This window comes from Callorhinus ursinus, unplaced genomic scaffold, assembly GCF_003265705.2.
Source record: "Callorhinus ursinus isolate GAN/ISIS: 27379988/994484 unplaced genomic scaffold, GSC_fseal_2.0 scaffold18, whole genome shotgun sequence".
In the NCBI taxonomy this organism is placed as follows: Eukaryota; Metazoa; Chordata; class Mammalia; order Carnivora; family Otariidae; genus Callorhinus; species Callorhinus ursinus.
This window is the reverse complement of record NW_027397080.1, coordinates 3,569,931-3,592,338: the sequence shown is the minus strand read 5'-3', so window position 1 is coordinate 3,592,338 and position 22,408 is coordinate 3,569,931. Positions and strand designations below refer to the sequence as shown.

General features: G+C 48.8%; 1 protein-coding gene across 7 annotated transcripts; it reads left to right on the top strand.

The window, feature by feature from the left end:
* Nucleotides 1-6,850: 6,850 nt before the first annotated feature.
* TMEM269 (transmembrane protein 269) lies at nucleotides 6,851-21,087 on the top strand. Of its 7 annotated transcripts, none has more exons than XM_025856367.2 (7): nucleotides 6,851-6,964; nucleotides 7,880-8,247; nucleotides 11,062-11,200; nucleotides 15,275-15,372; nucleotides 15,978-16,121; nucleotides 16,754-16,954; nucleotides 20,226-21,087. In XM_025856367.2, exons 3-7 carry the CDS (start codon nucleotides 11,109-11,111, stop codon nucleotides 20,360-20,362), a joined length of 672 nt encoding a protein of 223 aa, XP_025712152.2. In that variant the 5' UTR covers nucleotides 6,851-6,964; nucleotides 7,880-8,247; nucleotides 11,062-11,108; the 3' UTR covers nucleotides 20,363-21,087. The 7 variants fall into 7 exon arrangements, with proteins under 7 accessions (XP_025712152.2, XP_073758887.1, XP_073758888.1 ...); XM_073902786.1 differs by having other exon boundaries at nucleotides 16,751-16,954; XM_073902787.1 differs by having other exon boundaries at nucleotides 11,056-11,200; nucleotides 16,751-16,954.
* Nucleotides 21,088-22,408: the final 1,321 nt, after the last annotated feature.

Genomic DNA, 22,408 nt, shown 5'->3' with positions numbered 1-22,408 from the left:
TGGGTTGAGGCTAGTTAGCAGGTAGTGCAGTTCCCACATAGGATGGGGCTAGAACCTGATGGGGTCACCCAGGGGATACTTGGTCACTCATTTCACAGGGGGATGCTCTGTGGAGTCAGCTGCAAAAGCCTCTGGCGGGGTTGGCCTTGGGGATACACACACCTCCCCCACACACACACACATTAGTGGTACAGTAGTTGATTCTGACCACAGAAAGTTTCCGAGGTTTTCACAAGCTTCCGACCTGCATGCTCGTGACACATTTTGAGCAGGTGCTTATTAGTTGTCTGTTGCTGCATGCATGACCAGAAATGTTTAAAACAATGCATGTTTGTGATTTCATAGTTTCTCTGGGTCAGGAGTTGAGGCACACTTCCCTGGGCCCTCTGCTTCAAGGTTTTCACAGGCCCCAATCCAATGATTGGCTAGGGCTGGGTTCTCACCTGAAGGCTGGAGAAGGATCTGTTTCCAAGCTCACTTAAGTTGTTGGCAGAATTTTAATTCCTCAAGGGTGTTGGACTGAGGTTGTTGATGCTGTTACTAACAGACGATGACTTCAGTTCCTTGCTACATTCGTCTCCCCGACATGGCAACTTGATGAAAGCCAACAAGGACGAGTCTGCCAGCAGGACGGAAGTTGCAGTCTTGTGTAGTCTTCCTCACGGGAGTGACATCTCCTTTTGCTGTATTCTGTCACAAGCAAGTCAGAGGCAAGCCCACACTTGGAGGAGGTAATTCCACAAGGGCACGAATACCAGAAGGCAGAAATCACGGAGCAGATCTTGGAATCCCTGCCACAGTGCTCAGTTGAGAGGGAGAAAAGAAGGTCCTGGGTAAAAGAGGCAGTATTACCAAGCGGGTAAGCATGGTAATGTTCAAGTCACACATCAGGACTCGACTCAGCTCTGACCAGATAACCTCCCGAGCTGGCATCCCTGCTCCCTCCTAGATCCCTTCTCCAATCCCTTCTCCATACAGTCATCAGCTTGAGCTTTTCATTTTATTCTTTTTTTTTTTTTTTAAAGATTTTATTTATTCATTTGACAGAGAGCACAAGCAGGGGGAGTGGCAGGCAGAGGAAGAGGGAGAAGCAGGCTCCCCGCCGAGAAGGGAGCCTGACGCGGGACTCGATCCCAGGACCCCGGGCTCACGAACTGAGCTGAAGGCAGTCGCCAACCAACTGAGCCACCCGGCACCCCAGCTTGATCTTTTTAAAATACAAATCCCCCTCACCCAACATTTCCTAACCACTGGAACAACAACAACAAAAAGAACAGTTCAAAAAAAAGTTCCTGCTGTTCAATAAGGTGCGCTTCCCACACTGCCCACCAGGTGGTGCCGTTGCTCTTTGCGGCCTCAGTCAATTACCAAGCTTGGGGAAAGTGTGGCAATGCGGTGATTTTGGAGGTAGCGTCTCAGAGTGGGGAACTAGGACCCACAGGTTATAGACATTAACTATTTTCCATTCACCCATCCATCTATCCATTCAACCATTTTATAAGTATTAAGTGCCTTCTAGGTTCCAGGTTCTGGAGAATAACACAGCTGAATAAAAAGGCACCTGTGTCCAGGGAGCTGTCAGTCTAGTGGGGGAGAAACCAAGTCAGCAATTACAATGTGATATAAAAAAGGCTATGATAGTGGTATGCATAGGATATGGAGCACCGTGGAAGGCTACCTAACTCAGGTTGGAGAATTTGGGAAGACTTCTTGGAAGAGCAGACACCCACGTAGGTGTTGAAAAACAAGAGTTAGAGCTTGTTTGGAGACTCCACCTGTCCTCTATAGGAAAATTGTCTTTGGCGTTTGGAGTAGGGTTCATTTTTGGATGGAATTTATTTGTGAGTGAAGAAAGGGATATCCATTTAACAAGCTGTATTAACCAAACCAGTCCCGGCAGGCAGGAGGGCTGGAGTGAGGTATGCCCTGGCTAGAGAGCTCTTACTTCTAATAGCTAGGAGGTAAGCAGATGAAGAATGGGAGGGAAAGGGATTCCAGACTAGAAGCAATGTGACATCTGGGGAATTGCAGCCAATTTAAAGTGAAGAATGTGGGCCAGGGGCTATGGGAGAAGACTTAATTGAAAGATTTGGGGTGGGAGTTGGTAATATTGGCCTTGTATAAACCTCTTTTGGCATCAGAGGACGAGTGGAGGGAAGATGATTGATTAGGAGCTTCCATCCCTAGTCTAACATCATCCAAGCGATGATGGAGGTTTGAGCTAAGGTAGCAGTGATGGAATGAGAGGTACAACTTCATCAACTGTAAGGTGTACTCTTCTTCCCCCACATTTTAATATCTCGGGAACTTGGATGCTTCTAAAAGTCAGTGGCACGTCACAGTTTAAGTGGCAGCATTTTTTCCTTTCTTAGAACTGTATAACATAATGGTGTGTCTTACGTGTCTTACAATGGTTGATATCTTGGGTTTGATGAAATATGGCGTTTTGAAGCTACAATAGATTGCATCTTGTTAACTAATAAGATGGTGGGGGTTGAGCGAGAAGACAGACTCTCAGATAATGCTTGAACTTCTGGCTTGAATGCTGATACGGATGGTGGGGATCCAGTCAGCAAAATATGGAAGGGGGAGACATCCCTGGTAGTTCCCAGAATTATGAACAATCTATATTTTCTTTATTAGACCACCATGCTGGCCCTGTCCAGGTTCGCTGGGTGTGAGTAGCAGCTGAGTGCACCTCCCTTACTCCATCCTAGCTGTCTGGAAGGAGGGTCTGCTGTGTCCTTCTCAAGTTATCTGTCAGTCCACAGGCATTGAGAGTATTGGTGTTGTAGATACAAAGATGATAAATACTGCTTAGTGAGCGTTTATTCTGCCAAGCATATCCATTATCTGATTTAATTTTTACATAACCATCTATGAGGTATATAGTATCTCTGTTTTATTTTTTTAAAAGATTTTATTTATTTATTAGAGCCCAAGAGTAAGAGAACAAGCACAAGCCGGGGCTAAGGGTAGAAGGAGAGGGAGACGTGGACTCCCCACCGAGCAGGGAGCCTGACATGGGGCTCGATCCCAGGACCCTGGGATCATGACCTGAGCCAGAGACAGATGCTTAACCGACTGAGCCACCCGGGCGCCAACAGTATCTCTGTTTTAGAAAGCAGGAACATCTGCCCAGAGATTAAGCAATAGGCCCATGGTTATATAGATCAAACCGTCCTGTTTGATTCAAGTCTAACCATAACCAGCCCTAGGGGATCCCAACATAGAGGTGTAAGGAAGTTAAAACATAAAAGTGACAGAGGTTAGATGTGCTTATGGGATGCTCTTGGAGTCGTTCACTTGGGTGTGTAGTGATGAGCTTGGAGGGGATGTATATCAAGGCCCAGAGAAGATAAGTAACTTACCTAAGGTCACAGCTCCTAAGCAGTGGAGCCCATGTTTCCAGCACTAAAGCCTGTGAAAAACCCTCATGCACAAGATAGGGTTCATCCCCATAAGGAGCTGCAGCTTGGGAGGAAGGAGCTACTAAGTGCCTGGAGTAATTACTTCTAAAGAAGCTTTTGATTCAGTGGACCACCCTCTACTTGAAAGCTTTTTTTCTTCATTTTGATGTGGGATATTAGCATCTCTTGCTTTTTTTCCTAATTTGCTGACTACACCTTTTCTGTCTCCTGACACCTAGCTTTTGGATTGCTCTGGGGCCTATTCCTTAGCCTTCTTTTCTTTCTCTCTGCTAGGTGATCTAATCCATCCCCAGGGATCACCTACCACTCCTATGCTGCTGGCTCACTAGCTTGCCTCCAGCCCTGATCTCTCCCCAGCTTCATGCAGGCTTGTTTATCAACAGCCTCACTTGACGTCATTACAACCCTAACGTGTCCAAACCGAAGCCTTGAATTCTGCCCCAGACGTGTTTGATCACCAGCCCCTGTTCTGCCATCAACACCTAGCTCCCTCTGTTTTTTGAGGCCAGAAGTCTAAGTCATCCTCGATTCTGCTTATTCTTCCCACACCAGTCAGCAAGTCTTCTCAGCTGTCTTCAAAATATATCCCAAATCTGACAGCTTCTCACCGCCTCCACCCCGACCCCTCAGGCCAGACCACCAGTGTCTCTGGCCTGGCCTAGTGCAGCAGCCTCCCAGCTCACCTCCCTGCCCCCGTTCTCACCCTGCTTCAGTCTAGCCCCACAGAGACTGGGAGCATTGTCCTTCACAAAGAGAATTCGGGTCATAACCCTGCTCTATAAAAATGACCCAAGGATTTATCATTACACTTAGAGTAGAATCCAAGCCTCTTGCCAAGGTTCTATGTGATCCACTGTTCTCCATACTCGCCCTGTTCCCGATGACCTTGTCCTTTTAACAAATCAAGCTCCTTTCGGCTTTGGAGGCTCTACATTTGCTGTTCCTGCCTAGAACACTGCCCCCAAGATCTTTGCCTGGTTTGTGGCTTCTCATCCTTTAGGTCGCTGCTCGCATATCACTTCACTGATGACCCTGTCGGAAATCCCAACTCCTCTCACGTCCAAGTGACGGCTCACCCTGCTTTGTTTTCCATCACCCTTTTCACAAGCAGACCTTATTTGTTGCCTTTCCCCCACACTTGAGTGTGAGTTCTGCGAGGACAGAAACAGTGTCTGTTTTGTCTGCGGCTCCATCCCTGGCACCCGAACTAGTGCCTGGCACATCATAAATGCTCTAATAATGTATGAGTGGATGGACAGCTATGTCTATGTACTTATAATCCTGTAAGGGGTCTAAGTGACATTCATGGAAATACCGTGTGAGCCGCACATATGACTTTAAGACTTTTAGTAGCTACCTTAAAAAATACAAACAGGTGAACTTATAAATATATTTTATATATCTATATATGAAGTTATAAATACATCTCAGTTCAGACTAGCCACACTTCAAGTGCTTAAGAGCCATGCGTGGCTAGTGGCTACCATATTAGTAAAAGTGTAGACAGTCTAACTGTACTGTTCTTGTTCCCTACTTCCTTGTGAGATCCAGAACAGAAGGAAGCTAGAAACTTCTGACAGATGGGGACACGTGTCTTTTGTAGCTATCCCTGCTTCCTCTCCCTCTTCGGAAGGAATCCTTGGGGATGTCCAGGCTAACAGAGGCATGATCGTGTCCTTAGAAGAATAATAATGATGACAACGATTGACCTTCTACTCTGGCTGAGCACATTGTTTAGTTCACTCAACTATCCCATTTTACAGATTAGGAAGTAGGTTCAGGAAAGCAAAGTAACCCGTTAAGATTTCCACATCTGGTAGTGTTAGAGCTGCAGCATGAGTTTGGCCCAGAGTTAAAGCCAGTAGTAGATTCAGTATGCCGTAGTTTTTAATCTGCCACGAATGGTCCATGTGGTGTGGACGAATTAAGGTAAAGACAAAGGATAGAAGGGAGCTGACCTGACTCCTGGACTCGTTGCCTCCATCCTCGTTTTCTCTTTTAGTTTCTCAGACACCTTAAGTCTGACTTTAGTGTTGGACTGTGTTTAGGTCTCAGCTCCACCAATCATGAAAATCAACAAATCCTCCATTTTCTCTTCTGGAGAATAGGAATGCTAGTACTAATGTCGAGGGCATTTGAGAACGTCCAGTAAGATGATGATGATGTCCGTAAAGCACCGAGCACAGTGCAGGTGGCTAGTCGCCACTCAGGGTTCGCCCCTCTTTCCCCTCCTGGTTGCTAACAGAAGCAAAGTGTCACCTGACCACCCAACTCCACCCCTTCTCTTGCGTTTTCTCCTGTGGGGTCCTGGAAGCCACTGCCACTCTTAACTCAGCATTAGGGCAGGTGGAAGGATGTGCGGCAGGTATCTGAACTTGGGTCTGGGAACCTACCCAACACTAACAAGCTTCTTTCTGTAGCACACAAAAATGAGTAAATGGAAGATCCTAAGCGCCGGGTAGATGCTGGGTGTGCTGAGGGTCTGGATTGTTGAGAGTTCATCTGAGAAGGCTTCTTGGAGGACAGACTGAACAGGCTCTGGCAGGGGAGAGATGTGACTTGGTGCAGTGAGAGGATCTTGGGGAAGCACCAGAGTGACATCCTCTACTAACTTAACAATCATCGAACGACTTCTATTGTCAGGCCTCGTGCTGGGCACAGGGGACCACAGCCTGCGCTCAAGTTGCTTCCCCTGTACTAGAGGAGGAAGACAGGATAGGCCAGAATAGTGCCATCATAGCTGCCACATTGAGACCCTCAGAGAGGCTCTTACCTTCTCCCTCTCATTTCTCTCCCACACCCTTGGGATGCTTTTCACAACGGCTCCTAATCCGGCTCCTTCCTCCCATTCCCTTCTGTTGCCGTCCAGCAATATGTCCCTGCTCTGGCCTGCCTCATCTCTCCTGCAGTATTACAGAGCCTTCTTCCACACTAGCTGCCAGAATCGTCTTTCTAAACCAACCTGACCATGTCACTTCCCTACTTTAAACTATTTTCAGGACTGAGTCTAAGTTCCTCGCTTTGTCATCCACCCAACAAATACTGGGGTGGGATGTGGGGGGGGGCGGGACTTACCATATGCCTAAGCAGTTCTTATAGGTGCAAAGATACAGCAGTGAACCAAACAGCAAAAGCTCTGCCCTGGGAGCCCTTCACAGTCTGGACCCCAGCCACCCTTTACAGCCCCATCTTCCCCAAAGCCCTTGCAGCCCACCTCCCACATGCCCTGCACTCTGGTCTCTTCACCCCCCCTTGCTGGCCACGATGGAGAGACCAGTCCCCTCCTCCCAGACCCCTCCATTCCCCGCCCCCAGGGTGGCCTAGGCTCCTCTGTAAATTGAAGCCCCCTTTTCTGCCAACTAGAGCTACCCACCCAGCCCCTCCCCTGCCTCTTGGGGATTGTGAGCTAAGAGCCAGGGGTGAGAGGCTTGGGACCCGTGCGGCTCCCCCAGTCCCCGGCTGGCCTGCTCCACCGCACAGGAAGAGGGTTAAGAGGGCTGCCCTCACCCCACCCAGGAATATCTGGTCCCCAGGTAGGCATCCGAGGCAGCGCATGCTCCTCCCCAGAGTGCTTCCCTCCCCAGAGTGCTGTCAGCGACCAGCCCCCGCCGGGGGTGGGGGGGCGGGGGGGTGGAGCCGTCGTGGAGGCGAGCCTGGCTCCCTCTTTTCCATCTTCGGGCGCCCGGCGGCGTCCGGGCTGGTGCTGCAGCCCGGCGGGATTCGGACGCCGGCGGGGAGGGGGCGGGGCTGTCTGTGGCGGGAGTGGCCCGCGAGGCTGGGCGTGGGGGCATCTCTAACCGCAGTGGCTGCGCCGGGTGTCCCGGGGCGGCGGGAGCCCCCTCCCCACCGAGCGCATGCCCGCTCTAGTTTGCGCCCCGCTTCCAGGCACAGGAGCCGCACGGCCTCGGGGTCATACCCCTCTCCCCTCTGGTGCTGCCCACTCTCCCCGTGCCCTGCCCTTCCTGCTCGCCGGCTTCTCTGCCCTCGCTGCCCTCAGGGCTGCCTTCCTTTTCCTCCCTTTCTCCCCTCCACTCCCAACCATATCTGACCCAGACACCTCCGGACCAAGCATCACTGCGACGCTACAGGGTCACGTGGGCATATCCCCGACTGTGGCCTCCCTGCCCATTGCACTTCAGTCCCCCTCCGCCACCCCCCCCGCCCGGACCGCGCCGCCTCATTGTGCTTTGGCACCTTTCTCCGCTTTGCCAGGAGGGACCCCCCTTCATCCTTGGAGACCCTCCCTAAATATCCCATTAGTGACAGTTTCCCCTGCTGCCACAGCCGACTTAGTCTGGTCTTTCCTGGTGCACCCACAGCGACGGGACAGACCCTGTGCAGCATGACCCTTGCCACACTGCCTTCATTTCTCTACACGGATCTGCCTCCCCTATGAGACTCCTTGCCTCTTGAGGATACAGCCTAGCTCTTGTTCTCTCTGCCCCCAGAACGCAGTCCCGCCTCGGAGCAGGCATCAACACATGCATTTAAAAATGAGTAAATGGAAGATCCTAAGCGCCGGGTAGATGCTGGGTGTGCTGAGGGTCTGGATTGTTGAGAGTTCGTCTGAGAAGGCTTCTTGGAGGACAGACTGAACAGGCTCTGGCAGGGGAGAAATGTGACTTGGTGCAGTGAGAGGATCTTGGGGAAGCACCAGAGTGACATCCTCTACTAACTTAACAATCATCGAACGACTTCTATTGTCAGGCCTCGTGCTGGGCACAGGGGACCACAGCCTGCGCTCAAGTTGCTTCCCCTGTACTAGAGGAGGAAGACAGGATAGGCCGTGCCAGGGCAGCGTGCCCGGTGTCACACGGTGAGCACACGGAGATGCGGCAGTGTAGAGGGGCGCCTGGCTGGGGTGGGGGGGTCAGGCTTCCCTGAGAGCAGAGGGAGAGCCAGCTTCATCATAAGGGCTGGTACACCAAAAGAAGGAGATGGACTCCATCCTGGGCGCCTGGGAAGCCATGGACAGCTTGCACAAAGTGGGGTAGTGACATGATCTAGTCCTGCACGCCACTGCCCAGCAACGCCTCGCCTCGGACCCCCTCACCCGAGAAGCCTTCTCTAAGCCCCCTGTCAGGCTGGACCCCTCTTCTATGTTCCCCTGGCAGCCTGGCCACCTCCCCTTTTCTGTGCAGTTGAATACCTCTGCTCTACTGAACTCCTTGAGACATGAGACCAGGTCTTAATCTTCTCGGTGTCCCAAGCACCAGGCAGTGAATCTTGCTCATGACCAAATGTTTGCTGAATGAATGGATTGCTCCTTTTTTCTCTGAATTTCTAGAGCCCTTACTCTGAGGTCCACATTCTTTCACACCCGGGACCCATGCTGTATGCTGACAATGTCATTTAATTGGGAAAGAGGAGGCCCGATTCAAATCCTGGCTCCATCATTCACTGGGACAAGCCATTTGACTATCTTGAAAACTCAGTTTCCTCACCTGTAAGGTGAAGAGTCTGAGAGTCCCCACATGCATGAGTGTTGTTTCCCTGGGTAGACTGGACATTCCATGAAGGTTTTCCCCAGCACCTAGCTTAGTCTGAGCTTAGGGAGAATACAGTGCTCAGGCCTCTTGGTTGGTAGACAGCAGAGTGCAGAGTAGAAGGGAAAGAACATTTAAGGTGACGTTGTAAGTCCTGTTCTGCCACTTCTGGTGTGATTTTGAGCAAGGCTCTTCCCCTCTCTGAGTCTTCTTTGCCTTACCCTGCGAGTAGGGGTAGTAACCCTCACCTGGCCGGCCTCACGGGGCCAATGGAAACCACGGATGTGAAAGTGCTTCCTGAATGAAAGGGATGATATAGTAGATAATTTATCATTAATTTAAAAAATAACCGAAGTAGTGCAGATGAGGTGTGTCTGGTGATTGGTAGAAATGCCCCAGGTATGTGCTGACTACCTCTGAGGGGCCAAGATGCTGGCCTGTGGCTCTCCAGGCAGGGGTGGGCTGGGCTGGGTGCAGAGGTGTTTGGTCTTGCTGGGGTCAGCCTTGAGGCCCAGAAGAGCCTGGGAGGGGGGGCTCCTGGGGAGGGAGTAGGCAGCCAGCCCTTGTCTCCCCTCCCCTCTCTGATTTCTCAGCCAGCATTCTTCTTGTCTTAGGTTTGGAAGGGCCCTGACATCTGAGAGGGTCTCACAAGTCCCGATGGCCTTGGTGAATGAGACTGGCCTGGGGGGGCGGGGAGTGAGCCCCATGAACCCTGCCCAGTTCCAAACTCCAAGCCCAGCCCCTCCCAGCCTCTGATATCTTGGTGGCCGGGTTTATGGGAAAGGACCATAATTTGTCTTAACTCTTGCCCAGACCAGAGGGGCCTGGGGCTAGACACGGGCTGAGAGGAGGTAGAGGCTCAGCTTCCTCCCCTCTCAAATGAGTGAGGATTAAATGAGGAAGCAGCTGTGAAAACACCTTGGAACTTGTGTATTTCACTCAGGGGCAGGATTACTGTTTGTGGGTAGCGTGCATAGCAACCAGTGGGGCTTCCCTGTTCCAGGGAGCCCTGGGGCTCTTCCTCCAAAAGAGACTTCATGTCACAAGCAGTCTATGTGTACGGAGTGCGTGTTTGGTCTTAGAGGAAGAGCAGAGCCTGCCAGGCTGTGAAGACATAGCCCGGAGGGGCTGGGAGGTGTGAGGAGCCCCCCGCAGGGCTGCTGCCACAGGGGGAGGCTGATGCTGCCCTGCAGGGCTGGCCAACTGAGCTCCTACTTGGTCTCCCGCCCCACAAACCTCCTCCTGCCCAGAGCTGTGCCCCCAGCCAAGGAAGCACCAGATTGAGAACCGGGCAGCAGGATTACCTTCTACTCCCCTAGCATGTCACTTTGAGCCAATGTCTCTCATTCGTAAAATCATGATAGCACCATCTTCTGAGGTTGTCAGGATCAGGAGAGAGAACATAGTAGAAGGTGCTTGTGAACTCTTCTGTGCTGTCCATGTTCATTTCTTGTGTCTCACCTCTTCCCCTGTGGGAGCTGGGCCTGCTGTTCTGGTTGGGGCCCGTCAGAACCAGGACCTTGGGGCACTCCAGCGGCAGCGCTGTCCTGAGGGAGTGAGCGTGGCCTGCGGAACAAAGGAGGCTGACTCCATGGCGGTCTCTTCTGTGCTTTCTACCCCTCAGGGAACTTCTCACCCCCTGGGCTATTCCTGGGGGGTGGGGGGGTTGCCCCTTCCCAGGGTTCTTTTTTATTCCTCTGGGGCTCACCCCACAGGACTAAAAAAGTATTAAAAGTAGCTTTGTAATTGTTTTAACAAGGGCTCACCTATGACAAAAGGCTCATCTCTCAGACGGGGGAAGGGTCCATACCCCTCGTCCCCTGGGCCATGGGGGTACCAGAAGAGTCACCACATGGGCTGGAGGGAGGTCTGCACTATAGGCAAAAGGGGTACAGTCAACTGGTTGTGCGGGTTCACTTGCTTTGCTGTTGTGCTTCCCCAAGACACTCATCCTCAGCACCTTTGTCTTTACCTCCTGGTCTCCTCCATCTGCCTCCTGTCTCTCTCATTCCAGACAGTGAAACAGTGTTGGGAGGGCGCGGTTCGGGGATGAGGTCTGGCAAACAGGAACTGCCTGGTCCCTGGGAGCCTCTTTTGGGACTCTTTGACCTTGGGAACCCTTACCCCTCTCCCCTGAGCCCCAGATCACTGCACCAGTTTCTTCCTGACCAACGACCGGAGCTGTCCCCAGATGAATGAATTTTCCTGGAAGGACGTTACCAATGCCTTGTCCCTGGCCAACCTGATCCTGGGGCTCTTCTCCATCTTCTGCAGCTTCTGCAAGTAGGTCTAGGGCCCAGCAAGCTCCTAGCCAAGAGCTGGAGTCAATGGCATGAGGGAAGGAAGTGGGGAGCCTAGTGAGCCAGGCACTGAGACACAGGATCAACCAGGGGCAGGAGAAAGTGTAGTGGGCTGGGAGTCAAGGGGCCAAGATCCTAGCCATACTTCTACCACCAACCTGACATGTGACTTTGGCTAGGTCATATCTCTGAGCCTTGGTTTCCCCATCTCTAAAATAAGGAGCTTGGGCGCCTGGGTGGCTCAGTTGGTTAAGCGACTGCCTTCGGCTCAGGTCATGATCCTGGAGTCCCGGGATCGAGTCCCGCATCAGGCTCCCTGCTTGGCAGGGAGTCTGCTTCTCCCTCTGACCCTCTTCCCTCTTGTGCTCTCTATCTCTCATTCTCTCTCTCTCTCAAATAAATAAATAAAATCTTTTAAAAAAAGTTGGTTAAAACAAGGAGCTTGCACTGTGATCTCTATAGTTCCTTCCAGCTATGGCAGTCTAGAATGGTTTTTATGAGAGAAATGAAGAGATTCTGTTCTGGTGGCCCTTACTTAATCCTGCCTACTTAATGGTAAGCAGGCTACCATTCAAAATTTTTGATTCTTTTTTTTTTTTAAGATTTTATTTATTTGACAGAGAAAGACACAGCGAGAGAGGGAACACAAGCAGGGGGAGTGGGGGAGGGAGAAGCAGGCTTCCCGCGGAGCAAGGAGCCAAATGCGGGGCTTGATTCCCAGGACCCTGGGATCATGACCTGAGCCGAAGGCAGACGCTTAACGATTGAGCCACCCAGGCGCCCCTAAAATTTTTGATTCTTAAATTAGAACATATGATGTGGGGGAATATTTACAATTAGCACTATTGTGGAAAATCTGAGACATGTATATGGGCCCCTAAAAAGCAAAGCAAATTATATTTTGTAAGCAAATTATATTTCTATAATTGAATCATATTTCAATGCCTTGGCAAATCAGTTCTTTAAAGAGAAATCCTTTATAATGCAGGTATCCTCCTCTGGTTTTATTCTCTATGACCAGCAGCATGTGACTTCTCTGGATCACTTTCTCATCCATAATTTAAGATGATCTTACCTGATGATGTCTGAGTTCCCTTCCAGTTTGAAAATTTTTTGATGCTCTAAGTCTGGATTTGTGGAGTCTTATACAGTACATCACACCTGCAACAGAAAATATCTTCTTAGTTCAGTCTAATCATCTGGGAGTGTAGTTTTTATGGCACAATGGTGAACCCAGTTCCCTGTAGACACATAGGTATGGATCTAAAGGAAGGTAGTGCTGAGGTGGTTTAGAGACAGCTGAAGTCTGGGGTCAGGCTCTCTGCTTCTGCTTGGCCATCCAAACACTGCAGTCAGGGTGCAGACTCAGGAATGGCATCCTGGGGCAGCCTTGCCTGAGACTGTGGTGGCTGCTTTCAGAGCAGTCTGGGAGCATGTGTTGGACTTCAGCGCAGAATACTCAAATGTAGGGTCTGCAAGAGGTCTTAGAAATCATTTAGAGCATCAAAATATGTGAGATGAAAATGGAAAGAACTGCAAGGAGAACTTGACAAATCCACTATCATAGTTAGATAGTTCAACACCCCTCTACCAGAAATTGACAGATCCGGTTGGCAGAAAATCAGGAAGGAGATAGTTGAACTGAACTGCACCATCAATCAACCGGATCTAATTGACGGTTATAGAATATTTTATCCAGTAACAGCAGAATACACATTCTTCTCTTTGCACATTCAGGCTAAGACTGAATTTAAATTTAAAAGAATAGAAATCATACAAAGTATGCCCTTAGACCACATGGAATTAAAGTAGAAATCAGTAACAGAAAGATAACTAGAAATCCCCAAATATGTGGAGGTTAAACAACACAATTCTAAATAATACATGAGTTATAGAAGAAAAGTATTTTGAACCAAAAGAAAATGAAAGTACAACTTATCAAAATTTGTGAGACGCTGTAAAAGCAGTAGTAGTTAGAGGGGAATGTATAGCATTGAATGCATATACTGGAAAAGAAAACTGCTCTGTGAAAGACAACGTCTGGAGAATTAGAAGACAAGCTGTAAGCTGGGAGAAAGTATTTGCAAAAGGTACATCTGATAAAGGACTAATAGACAAAAAAGACAATAGACAAAATAGACAAAGCTTAAAAACTCATCAGTAAGAAAACAAACAATTAAAAAATGGGCCAAGGACCTTAACAGACACCTCACCAAAGAAGATCTACAGATGGCAAATAAGCATGTGAAAAGATGCTCCACACCATATGTTATCAGGGAGATGCAAATTAAAGTAACAATGAGATACCACCACACACCTATCAGCCAAACCAGTTGTCCAGAACACTGATAACACCAAATGCCAGCGAGGGTATGGAGCAACAGTGGGAATACAACATGGTGCAGCCACTTTGGAAGACAATTTGGCCGTTTATTACAAAACTAAACATACTCTTACCATATGATCCAGCAATCACACTGTTTCCTATTTATCCAAATGAGTGAAAAGCTACGTCCACACAAAAACCTGCAATTGGATGTTTATGATGTTTTATTTGTAATTGCCAAAACTTGCAAGCAACCAAGATACCCTCTAGTAAGTGAACAGATGAATAAACTGTGGTATTTCCAAACAGTGTTACTTAGTGCTAAAAAAAAGAGCTATCAAGCCATGAGAAGATGTGGAGGAATCTTTAGCTCATATTACTAAGTGAAAGAAGCCAATCTGAAAATGCTACATACTGTATGATTACAGTAATATGATATGATAACGCTGGAAAGGCAAAACTCTGAAGACAATAAAAAGACCAGTGGTTGACAGGAGCGGGTGGGGGGAAATGAATAGGTAGAGCATAGAGGATTTTTAGGACAGTGGAAATGCTCTGCATGATACTATAATGATGGATACATGTCATCACACATTTGTCCAAAACTACAGAATGTATAACACCAAGAATGAACCCTAAGGTAATCTACGGACTTTGGGTGACTATGATGTGTCAGTGGAGTTTCATCCTCTGTATGTACGAAGAATCTAAATGTACTGTTCTCGTGAGTGATGTTGCCAATGTGGGAGGGTATGCATATGTGGGGGCAGGGGGCATATGGGAAATTTCTGTAGCTTCCTTTCAATTTTGTTGTAAACCTAAAATCTCTCCAAAAAAAAAAAAAAGTCTTAGAAAAACTGAAAAGAAGGGAGATATAAAATCAATAATGTAAGGTTTCTACCTTAGCAAACCAGGAGGGGAAATGCAAATTAAATCCGAAGTAAGCAGAAGAGAAGAAATAATAAAAATGAGAGCAGCTGTCAATGAAACTGAAAATAAAAAAATCAGTAGAGAAAATCAATGAAACCAAAAGCTGATTCTTTGGAAAGATCAATTAAATTGACAAGCCTCTAGTCGGGCTAACCAAGAAAAGTAAAGAAAAGAAGCGAAGACACAAAATACCAATATCAGAAATGAAAGAGGAGCCATCACTACTGATCCCATGGACATTAAAAGTATAAGAAAGGAATATTATGAACAACTCTATAAATTTGATAGCCTAAATGAAATGGACCAATTCCGTAAGTCATAAGTTACCAAAACTTGCACTAGGAGAAATAGATCATCTAGATAGGCCTATATCTATTAAGTCATTTGGCACAAACCCCTCATTTTACAGATGGAGGAAGGGAGGCCTAGAGATGCAGGGAGAGATTTCTCTGAGAATCCACAGTGAGATGGTTGCAAAGGCTGGGCTAAAACACAGGACTCCTGTGCTCTCAGATATGCCTGGGACTTAGAGCTGGAAGGGACCTTACTGATTATCTACGGCACTTCAGGCACCCCTTTAAGACTGTGGGTTGAGAGTATGGCAGGGGTGTGTGTGTGTGTGTGTGTGTGTGTGGTGTATAAAACAGTGTATTTCAGAAAGAACATGAGTGTGGGGAACACGCAGGGCAGGGGTGTGTGCAGGTGTGCAAATGTAGGAAGTGTGTTGGTGTATGTGGAGTGGTTGGCCAGTGGAGACCAGGAAAGAGCCGTCCTATTTGGGCCTGCTGCCATACACTTTAGGAGATGCCACAGTGCCTCCTGGATGCTTCTGATCAGCTTCCTGTTAGACATGGCAGTTGGGGCGATAACCAGACACCTCAGCCTCTGCTCCAAGTCAGGTGAGTCCAGGCCTCAGACCCCTGATCCCTGACCCCAGGAGCCCCCATCTCAAACCCGCCCCGCCAACATCCAACAGTCCTCCATTGGTCACCACTCCTGTTCACAACCCTCCGAGGATGGCAGAAGCAGCCCTAGAGCCGTCCGGGAGCCCCACAGTCTAGAGCTAGCCCTCCGCTGGCTCACTCGTTAGCTTCAGCCATCCTTGCCCTGGCCTCCCCGTTGGGGCCGATCCAGGGATTGGGATTGGGGTGGTGGCTGAGGTGGTGGTGGCCGAGCAGCTGGTCCAAAATACAAGGAACTATTTTCGTGTAAGATTGTGCTTGAAAAAAGAGTTCCCTAACTTGTCAATTTGCATCCAGTCGTAGTCCCAGTCCTGGATGCTAAAGGGTGGGAAACTAAGACCCGAGAGGGGAAGACTTGTCTAAGGCCGCAGGGCCAGCGTGAGGCAGAGCCAGGAGGAGCCCCTGTCTTTGATCCCCCCGGGGAGCAGCTGTGGCTCTCTGGGACCTCAGACCCTGCTTGGCACCACTGCAGCTCCCCCGCCAGAGTGGACTAAGGCGCAAGACAAATGAGTGTAAGTTCTAACCTTGGCCTTCTGGAGCAGGAGTGGAGCTGAATGACTTTGCGATCTTCACCACCTTCGGCCTGGCCTCAGCCCTGCTCCTCGGCGTGGACGGGCCTCTGAATGGGTTCCTGGCTGTCATCTATGTGTTAGCTGCTACTTTCCGCCTGTGTTTCTATTCAACTGGTGAGTGAACCCCAGCTCCGTAGCTGAGCATCGGGAGCCAGGGAGGGGGAGCTGTTGGGTGCCAGAAGCCAGGGGGACAGTGGCTGACTCTCCCCCTCCTTTGTGGAGTCCCTCTTCCTTCTCCTGCGCCCCAGGCCCACTGAAGGCTGCGGGCTGCACTGGCAGAGCCCTGGTTGGGGGCAGGGGCCCGGGGTTCTCCAAGCAGCTGTGCCTTTTTCTTATTGTGTGACCTTTAGAGGGTGCACAGAGACTCACAGAATCTAGAACCAGAGGTCATCCTCCAGTTTTCCACAACAGACGGAGAAATGGAGCTCTGTCAAGGGCAGTTGCCTTGCCCAAGTTCCCAGTGCAAGGGAGGGCAGATGCAGACCAGACGACCTCAGGAGACCCTTCTACAGAGCTGTCCTCCGGGCCGGGGCCCCTGCCTGGTCCTGGCAGCCTGCTTCCCCGTGGGGATCTGGTGCCGAGTCCTCTCTGTGAATGACTAAATGCTTTACAGCCTGCCACTGCCCTGCAAGGAAGGGGATTTGGAACGTGGGGCAGGGAAGACCCAACGAGAGGGGCTTGCTTTGGTTTAGATTGCATTAGGGCGGTGGGAAGCAGCTAATGCCCAGCTCTTCTTTCTCCAGCAGATGCTCAGCTCACGTACAGGGGTCTACCCTGCCGCTATGCTTCCTGTGTCTTAGCCTCCACCTCCCTTCTGACCAAAGGCAACACGTTCATTCTCTCTTGCATGGCCTCACTTATGGTTCTATTCATGATGGACCAGAGCTACTACCCACACGATGAAATCCTGGAGTCTGAGAACTGGAAAAAATTGGTTTATATGGGAGGTGAGTGAAAATGGCTGCTCGCAAATGTCACCAGTGATTCTTTATTATCCCTGCTGCTCACTGCCACCCTGTAACTCGCCCCAGCTTTCCCGAGCTGCCTTACCCTGCTTTATCTTTCCGCATGGGGTTCATCGTCATCTGGCATGCCTTTCCTTGTTCATTGTCTCCACACACTAAACCTGCGCCCGGCTAGAGAACTCTCTTTTAGGCACACAATAATCTCTGGACCCAGGATTGTGCCAACCACGGGGTAGCTGCTCAGTGAGTGTTTGTTGAATGTTGTCAAGTTCAATCGGGGACACCTGCCATACGCCAGGTGCTGGGAACCAAATCGGTAAACCAGACAAACACTTCCCACCTCGGGCTTTACAGTCTGATAGGGGAGACAGACACCAACAAAATGATGACAGACATAACTAGAAATGCATCGTTGTGATGCGTTGTGGAAGCACAGGGTGCTCTGAGAGGGTGTTGGAGGGGGACCTAGTTAGAAGGAAATGGCCTGAAAGGGGGGAAAGGCTGCTTCAGATGGTGACATTTAAATGGCACCTGGGTGAAGGTGGTCAAAAGGTATAAACTTCCAGTTATAAGTAAGTCCTAGGGACATAAGGGACAGCGTGGTGACCACAGTTAACAATACCATATCGTATATTTGAAAGGAGCTAGGAGAGGAGAGCTTAAAAGTTCTCATCACAAGAAAAGAAAACGTGTAACTCTGTGTGGCGGCAGATGCTTACTAGACTTTCTGTGCTGATGGTGTCACACACAAATATCGAATCCTTATGTTGTACACCTTGGACTAATACAATGTCATATGTCCATGATATCTCAATGGAACTGGAAAAAAAAAAAACAAAACAACCTGCAAGATGACTGGCTAGGTGGGTGAGAGGGGTAGTTCAGAAAAGAAAATGGTATTTCGTGAAGGCTCTAGGCTAGAAGGTGCTGGAATAATTCGTGCAGCCGTGTGGCTGGAACTTGCTGAGAGACGCTAGGGACAGAAGCCGAGGCTGCGAGATGGGCAGCTTTGGGGAACCGATCCTAGCAGCAAATGGGAAGCCTTTGAAGGGATTTCTGAGCAGCGGTTTTAAGTGGCTACTTTGACTCAGTGGCGGGAGAATGACCAAAGGAGGAAAACAGACCCGCCAGCCCGTATTAATTGCATGAACTTGGGCTAATTACCTCATTGTTTTGAGCTCAGTTTTCTTCATCTATAAAATGAAGCCATTAATCCCTAACTCAGGATTCTTGAGATTAAATGAGATAATGTATACCAATCCTCTGGCATAGATGTGTCCTGTAAATGGAAACTTCTAGACTCCTTCTTCCCTCCACCTGCACTCCTATCTCATAGCAACAGTGTTTCCCACGATATTCTTTGCTCCTATAGATAGATACCACTGATCCCCTCTCCTCAAAATACACCATACGCTTGGCCTCAGCCTTCCTTGGATTGTCTTGGCTCTGTGAGTAAAGGAGGAAATTGCACCTCACGGATTTTGACACTATTTAATACCAGAGCCCTACTGGATAGATTTTAAAATGGCCACTGTTAATATTCCTCTTACCTGGAGTGCAGATAGTCACCTTTTTACTTATTTATTTATGAAATTTTTTTGGAGAGAGAGAGCACGCGGGAGAGGACCAGAGGGAGAGGGAGAGAGAGTCTTAACCAGGCTCCACGCCCAGTGTGGAACCCAGTGCAGGGCTTGATCTCACCACCCTGAGATCATGACCTGAGCCAAAATCAACTGTTGCACGCTTAACGGACTGAGCCACCCAGATGCCCTCATTTTATTTTTTTTTAAGATTTTATTTTTAAGTCATCTCTACATCCACTGTGGGGCTCGAACTCACAACCCCGAGATCAAGAGTTGCATGCTCCACCCACTGAGCCAGCGGGGCGCTCCAATCCCCTTTTTAGACTGAGGTTCCGTCTCCTCCACAGAACTTCTGAGAAGCTGGCCTGTGGCTACTGAGACCTTATGTCACATATTTTCCAGGACAACTAAAATATTGTCTCATTGCCTTAACAGATCAATGACCATTCTTAAATATTAAGTATCCCAAAGTTCTGATCCATCTCTGTAACTGCCTCTTGTCCTTAGAATTGGTCTTCTGCCAGATCAAGTGTTCTGATTTCTCTTGAGGAATGCGTGGTGGTTATCCCCATGGACATGCTGTTGCCCCATACTCTCCCACCTTCTTTTTGAGCTCTCTGAGGCTAAGTGTCTACTTTTTTTACAAAAGTAGACATGGGTTTGAATCAAGACCTCGTGCAGGTTACATCCCCTCTGTCTCCTCATCTGAAAAACAGACGTGATTCTGAATCAGACCATTATTGTGAAATGTAAATGGAACAATCTTTGTGACATACCTAGCAGAATGTCTAATGCAAAGAAGATATCCCACAAGTGTTGGCGCCCTTTTGCCTTTCAGTGGTGAAGCTGAGAATCAAATGTGTTGGGGCTCCCCCAAGACCACCCCCAGGTTCATTGATTCTCTAGGGACTCACAGGGTGCCTATAGTTAGACTCATGGCTAAGATTTGTCACAGCAAGAGGACACAAGGCAAGAGCAGCAAAGGGAAGGTGAAAGGGGCAAAATCTGGGCCCCTCTGGGGCCACCCAGCATGAAATTGTGGCAACACTCATGAAGTGTTATCTAGCTGGAAGCTCTGTAGAGACCCAGTGCCCAAGGTTTTCATGGGGGCTGGCCACATCAGCACCCTCGGCCTAGCAGTACCAAAACTCTAGATTTTCACAGAAGGAAGTCAATCTCAGCACCATCTAAGCACAGTGAGCCACTCTCGCCCACGAGGGAAAGTCCTATACTGGTATAGGGAACTGTTTACCAGCCATGTTCCCAGACTCCAGACAGGAATAACCGGGTAAGCAGAAACAGGCCTTTCAAGGGAGAGCTGCCTCAGGTCTGCTGTGTTCTTCTGCATACGAGTAACATTGTGTTGGCCATTGTCACGTGTTAAACTTGACACAATCATATATAACAAGGGGCCCGGGCAACTCAAATATATTCTCGGCTAAGACTGGATTTCTGATCTGAATCCAACAAAATGGAACCTGAGCTTGCGTCCGATTATAATTGTCTAGTTACAAACAGACACTACCTCCTTAAGGGCAGGGCTCACGTCCCATTGGTTTTTGTCTCTTCAGCACCACGAGTACAAACCGTAAGATGGGAGGATGGGGATGGGAGAGAAGAGGCTGAAGGAGGGCTTCATAAAAACGGAGCGTTTGCCTTTTTTCTTCTAGGTGCCATCATGCTGCTCTCGTCTCCGTTCTCTCTGACTGCGTTTTACTGCCTGTTGTGGTCACTGTCCTACATCTTCTTTCCAGATGCTCTGTGGGGCAAAGCAGTGCGCCTCAGGCTACAGGGCCAAGGAAACTAAACAGCTTCACCCACGGCCACTGGCCTCTGTGGGGTCCGTGCCGGCCCGTCAGGCCAAGCCTTGCCTTATCCTCACTAAATCTTTCCCTGTCCCCACGTCTCCTGGGTGCCAGATAACGTGTGGCCTTGAACCAGAGCAACCCCCTGCAGGCCCGGCGGCCTTCACGTCTTCCTCTTTGCTCCGGGTTCGGGATCCCTTGGGGACAACAGCTGTTTATATCCTATAGCACAGAATGTTTTCCAAGCTCAAGTTGGGCCCGGCTGAGTTCCAGCCCTGTTACCAGGTGGGGGCGCTTGTGCACTCAGGTCAGTCCCTCGGAAAGGAGTGAAAGCCTGTAGAATTGGTCTAGTCTCCAGCTGGGCCTGTCTGGTGGTAAAGGCTCCAGGGGCAGGTGGGGCTTACTGAAGCGTTTCTTAAACTTGCAGGCTCTGGCTTGGTAGAGCTCATCACAGGACCATCACATGGCCCAGTGTAAATGCACATAGGATTTTGGAACTTGAAATTCTGTACTTGAACGGTCCAAGCTTCTGCCTTTTGCTTCAGTGAAGAGATTAGACACCCTGGCAGCTTGAGGGTATCCCCTGGCTTCCATCTGGTTTTCTCCTAAACGATAAAATACTAAACTCTAGATATTCAAATGCCACTGCGTATTCTAAAATCCAAATTGAGTAAAAATAAAGAGTATTGTATGGACCCTCCCAGTTGCCCCTCCCAAAGAAATGAGGCCAGCTGAAGGCAGCGACGCCCAGCACTGCCTCTGGACCCCCTTCCATCTCCAGGCAGTGTACCGAAGGACTGGTGGCTACTTCGGCCCCTTCCGCAACTATGGAGCCAGGGCCCTTTTTACCTAATTTCTTGAAGTTTGCAGAACAGTGTATTTGGTAGATATGCCCTAAGTCTAAAATTGGATTTTGAAAAATAACAGTCCAGTGAATCACATGGCTACAACCTGGCTTTAAAGGAACAGATAGCGCCTTCCTGGCCCCTGCGGTCCTCTATCCGTGTCTCTATTATATCATTTATGTTTTCCATGGGTGGATGAAGATGTCTGTGTCCCACCAGATTTTAGGCTCCTTCGGTTTACATTTTTTTAAATATCTGCTGCTTACCACAGTACCTGGTACTCAAAAATGTTTGCTTTGTAGATGAATTGATTTCCCTGTGCATTCTAGCGGGTTATATACAAGATTACTATAATGTAGTAAGAATCTTACAAATGGATACCTACATACACATACAAATATGTGCTGTCCTTTGGTACTATACCCTCATTTCAGAGATGCTACACTTCATCAAAATATTTAGGAAATGCAGCTCGAGAACTGTGTTCACATAAGCTCTTGGAGGCCAGCACCTAGCACAGTGCCTAGATACAGGAGGTGCTCAAAAAACACTTATTGTATCCTGAACCAACCAGATCTAGTCCAGAAACCCACCACTGAAGATTTAGCCAACGATGTCCTCTTTTGAGCCACATGAGTTATCAGATTTAGCATCAAATGATTCTGGCTACTTCTAAAACTTGAAACTACATTCAAAGAGGAAGATGCAATTCCGAAAGAGGACTTCCATGCCACTTGTGAGCCACAGCAGCAGAGTTAAAAGAAAAATGTAGACCCCCTAAGAGGACTGCTTTGAAAAGGAAAATACCCATTTGGATATGTAAGTTGTGCTTTGTAACAGTAATAATTCATACTTCATTGCCTCAAACAAAAGTTTAGGTTGGTGACGCATGATAGTTATAGGTCAGCTGAGAGCCTCCAGATTTAACAGAGGGCTATGTGCTTCCTTCCCACGACATGGAAGTAAGGCTGCCCTTCTACACTCGTTCCGGGGACTCAGGATGCCAGTGCTAACGATGCAGGCCTTCACTTCCTCAGTTAGGAATAAAACCTAAAAAATAGGACAGCTAAAATAGGACATGTTAAAATAAAATAAAATTAAAATAAAATAATATTCTAATATAGAATAGCTCTCAGGAACAAGTGGGAAGTCTGAGACTTTAAAAATATACTTCTCAGATGAATTCATGAAGTCAGAGGGGTT

Coding starts and splice junctions, on each gene's coding strand:
- TMEM269 (XM_073902786.1), top strand. CDS start 11,109: ATGAATGAATTTTCCTGGAAGGACGTTACCAATGCCTTGTCCCTGGCC. Junction 11,201..15,274: donor ATCTTCTGCAGCTTCTGCAA/GTAGGTCTAGGG, acceptor CATACACTTTAG/GAGATGCCACAGTGCCTCCT. Junction 16,122..16,750: donor CCTGTGTTTCTATTCAACTG/GTGAGTGAACCC, acceptor TTCTTTCTCCAG/CAGATGCTCAGCTCACGTAC.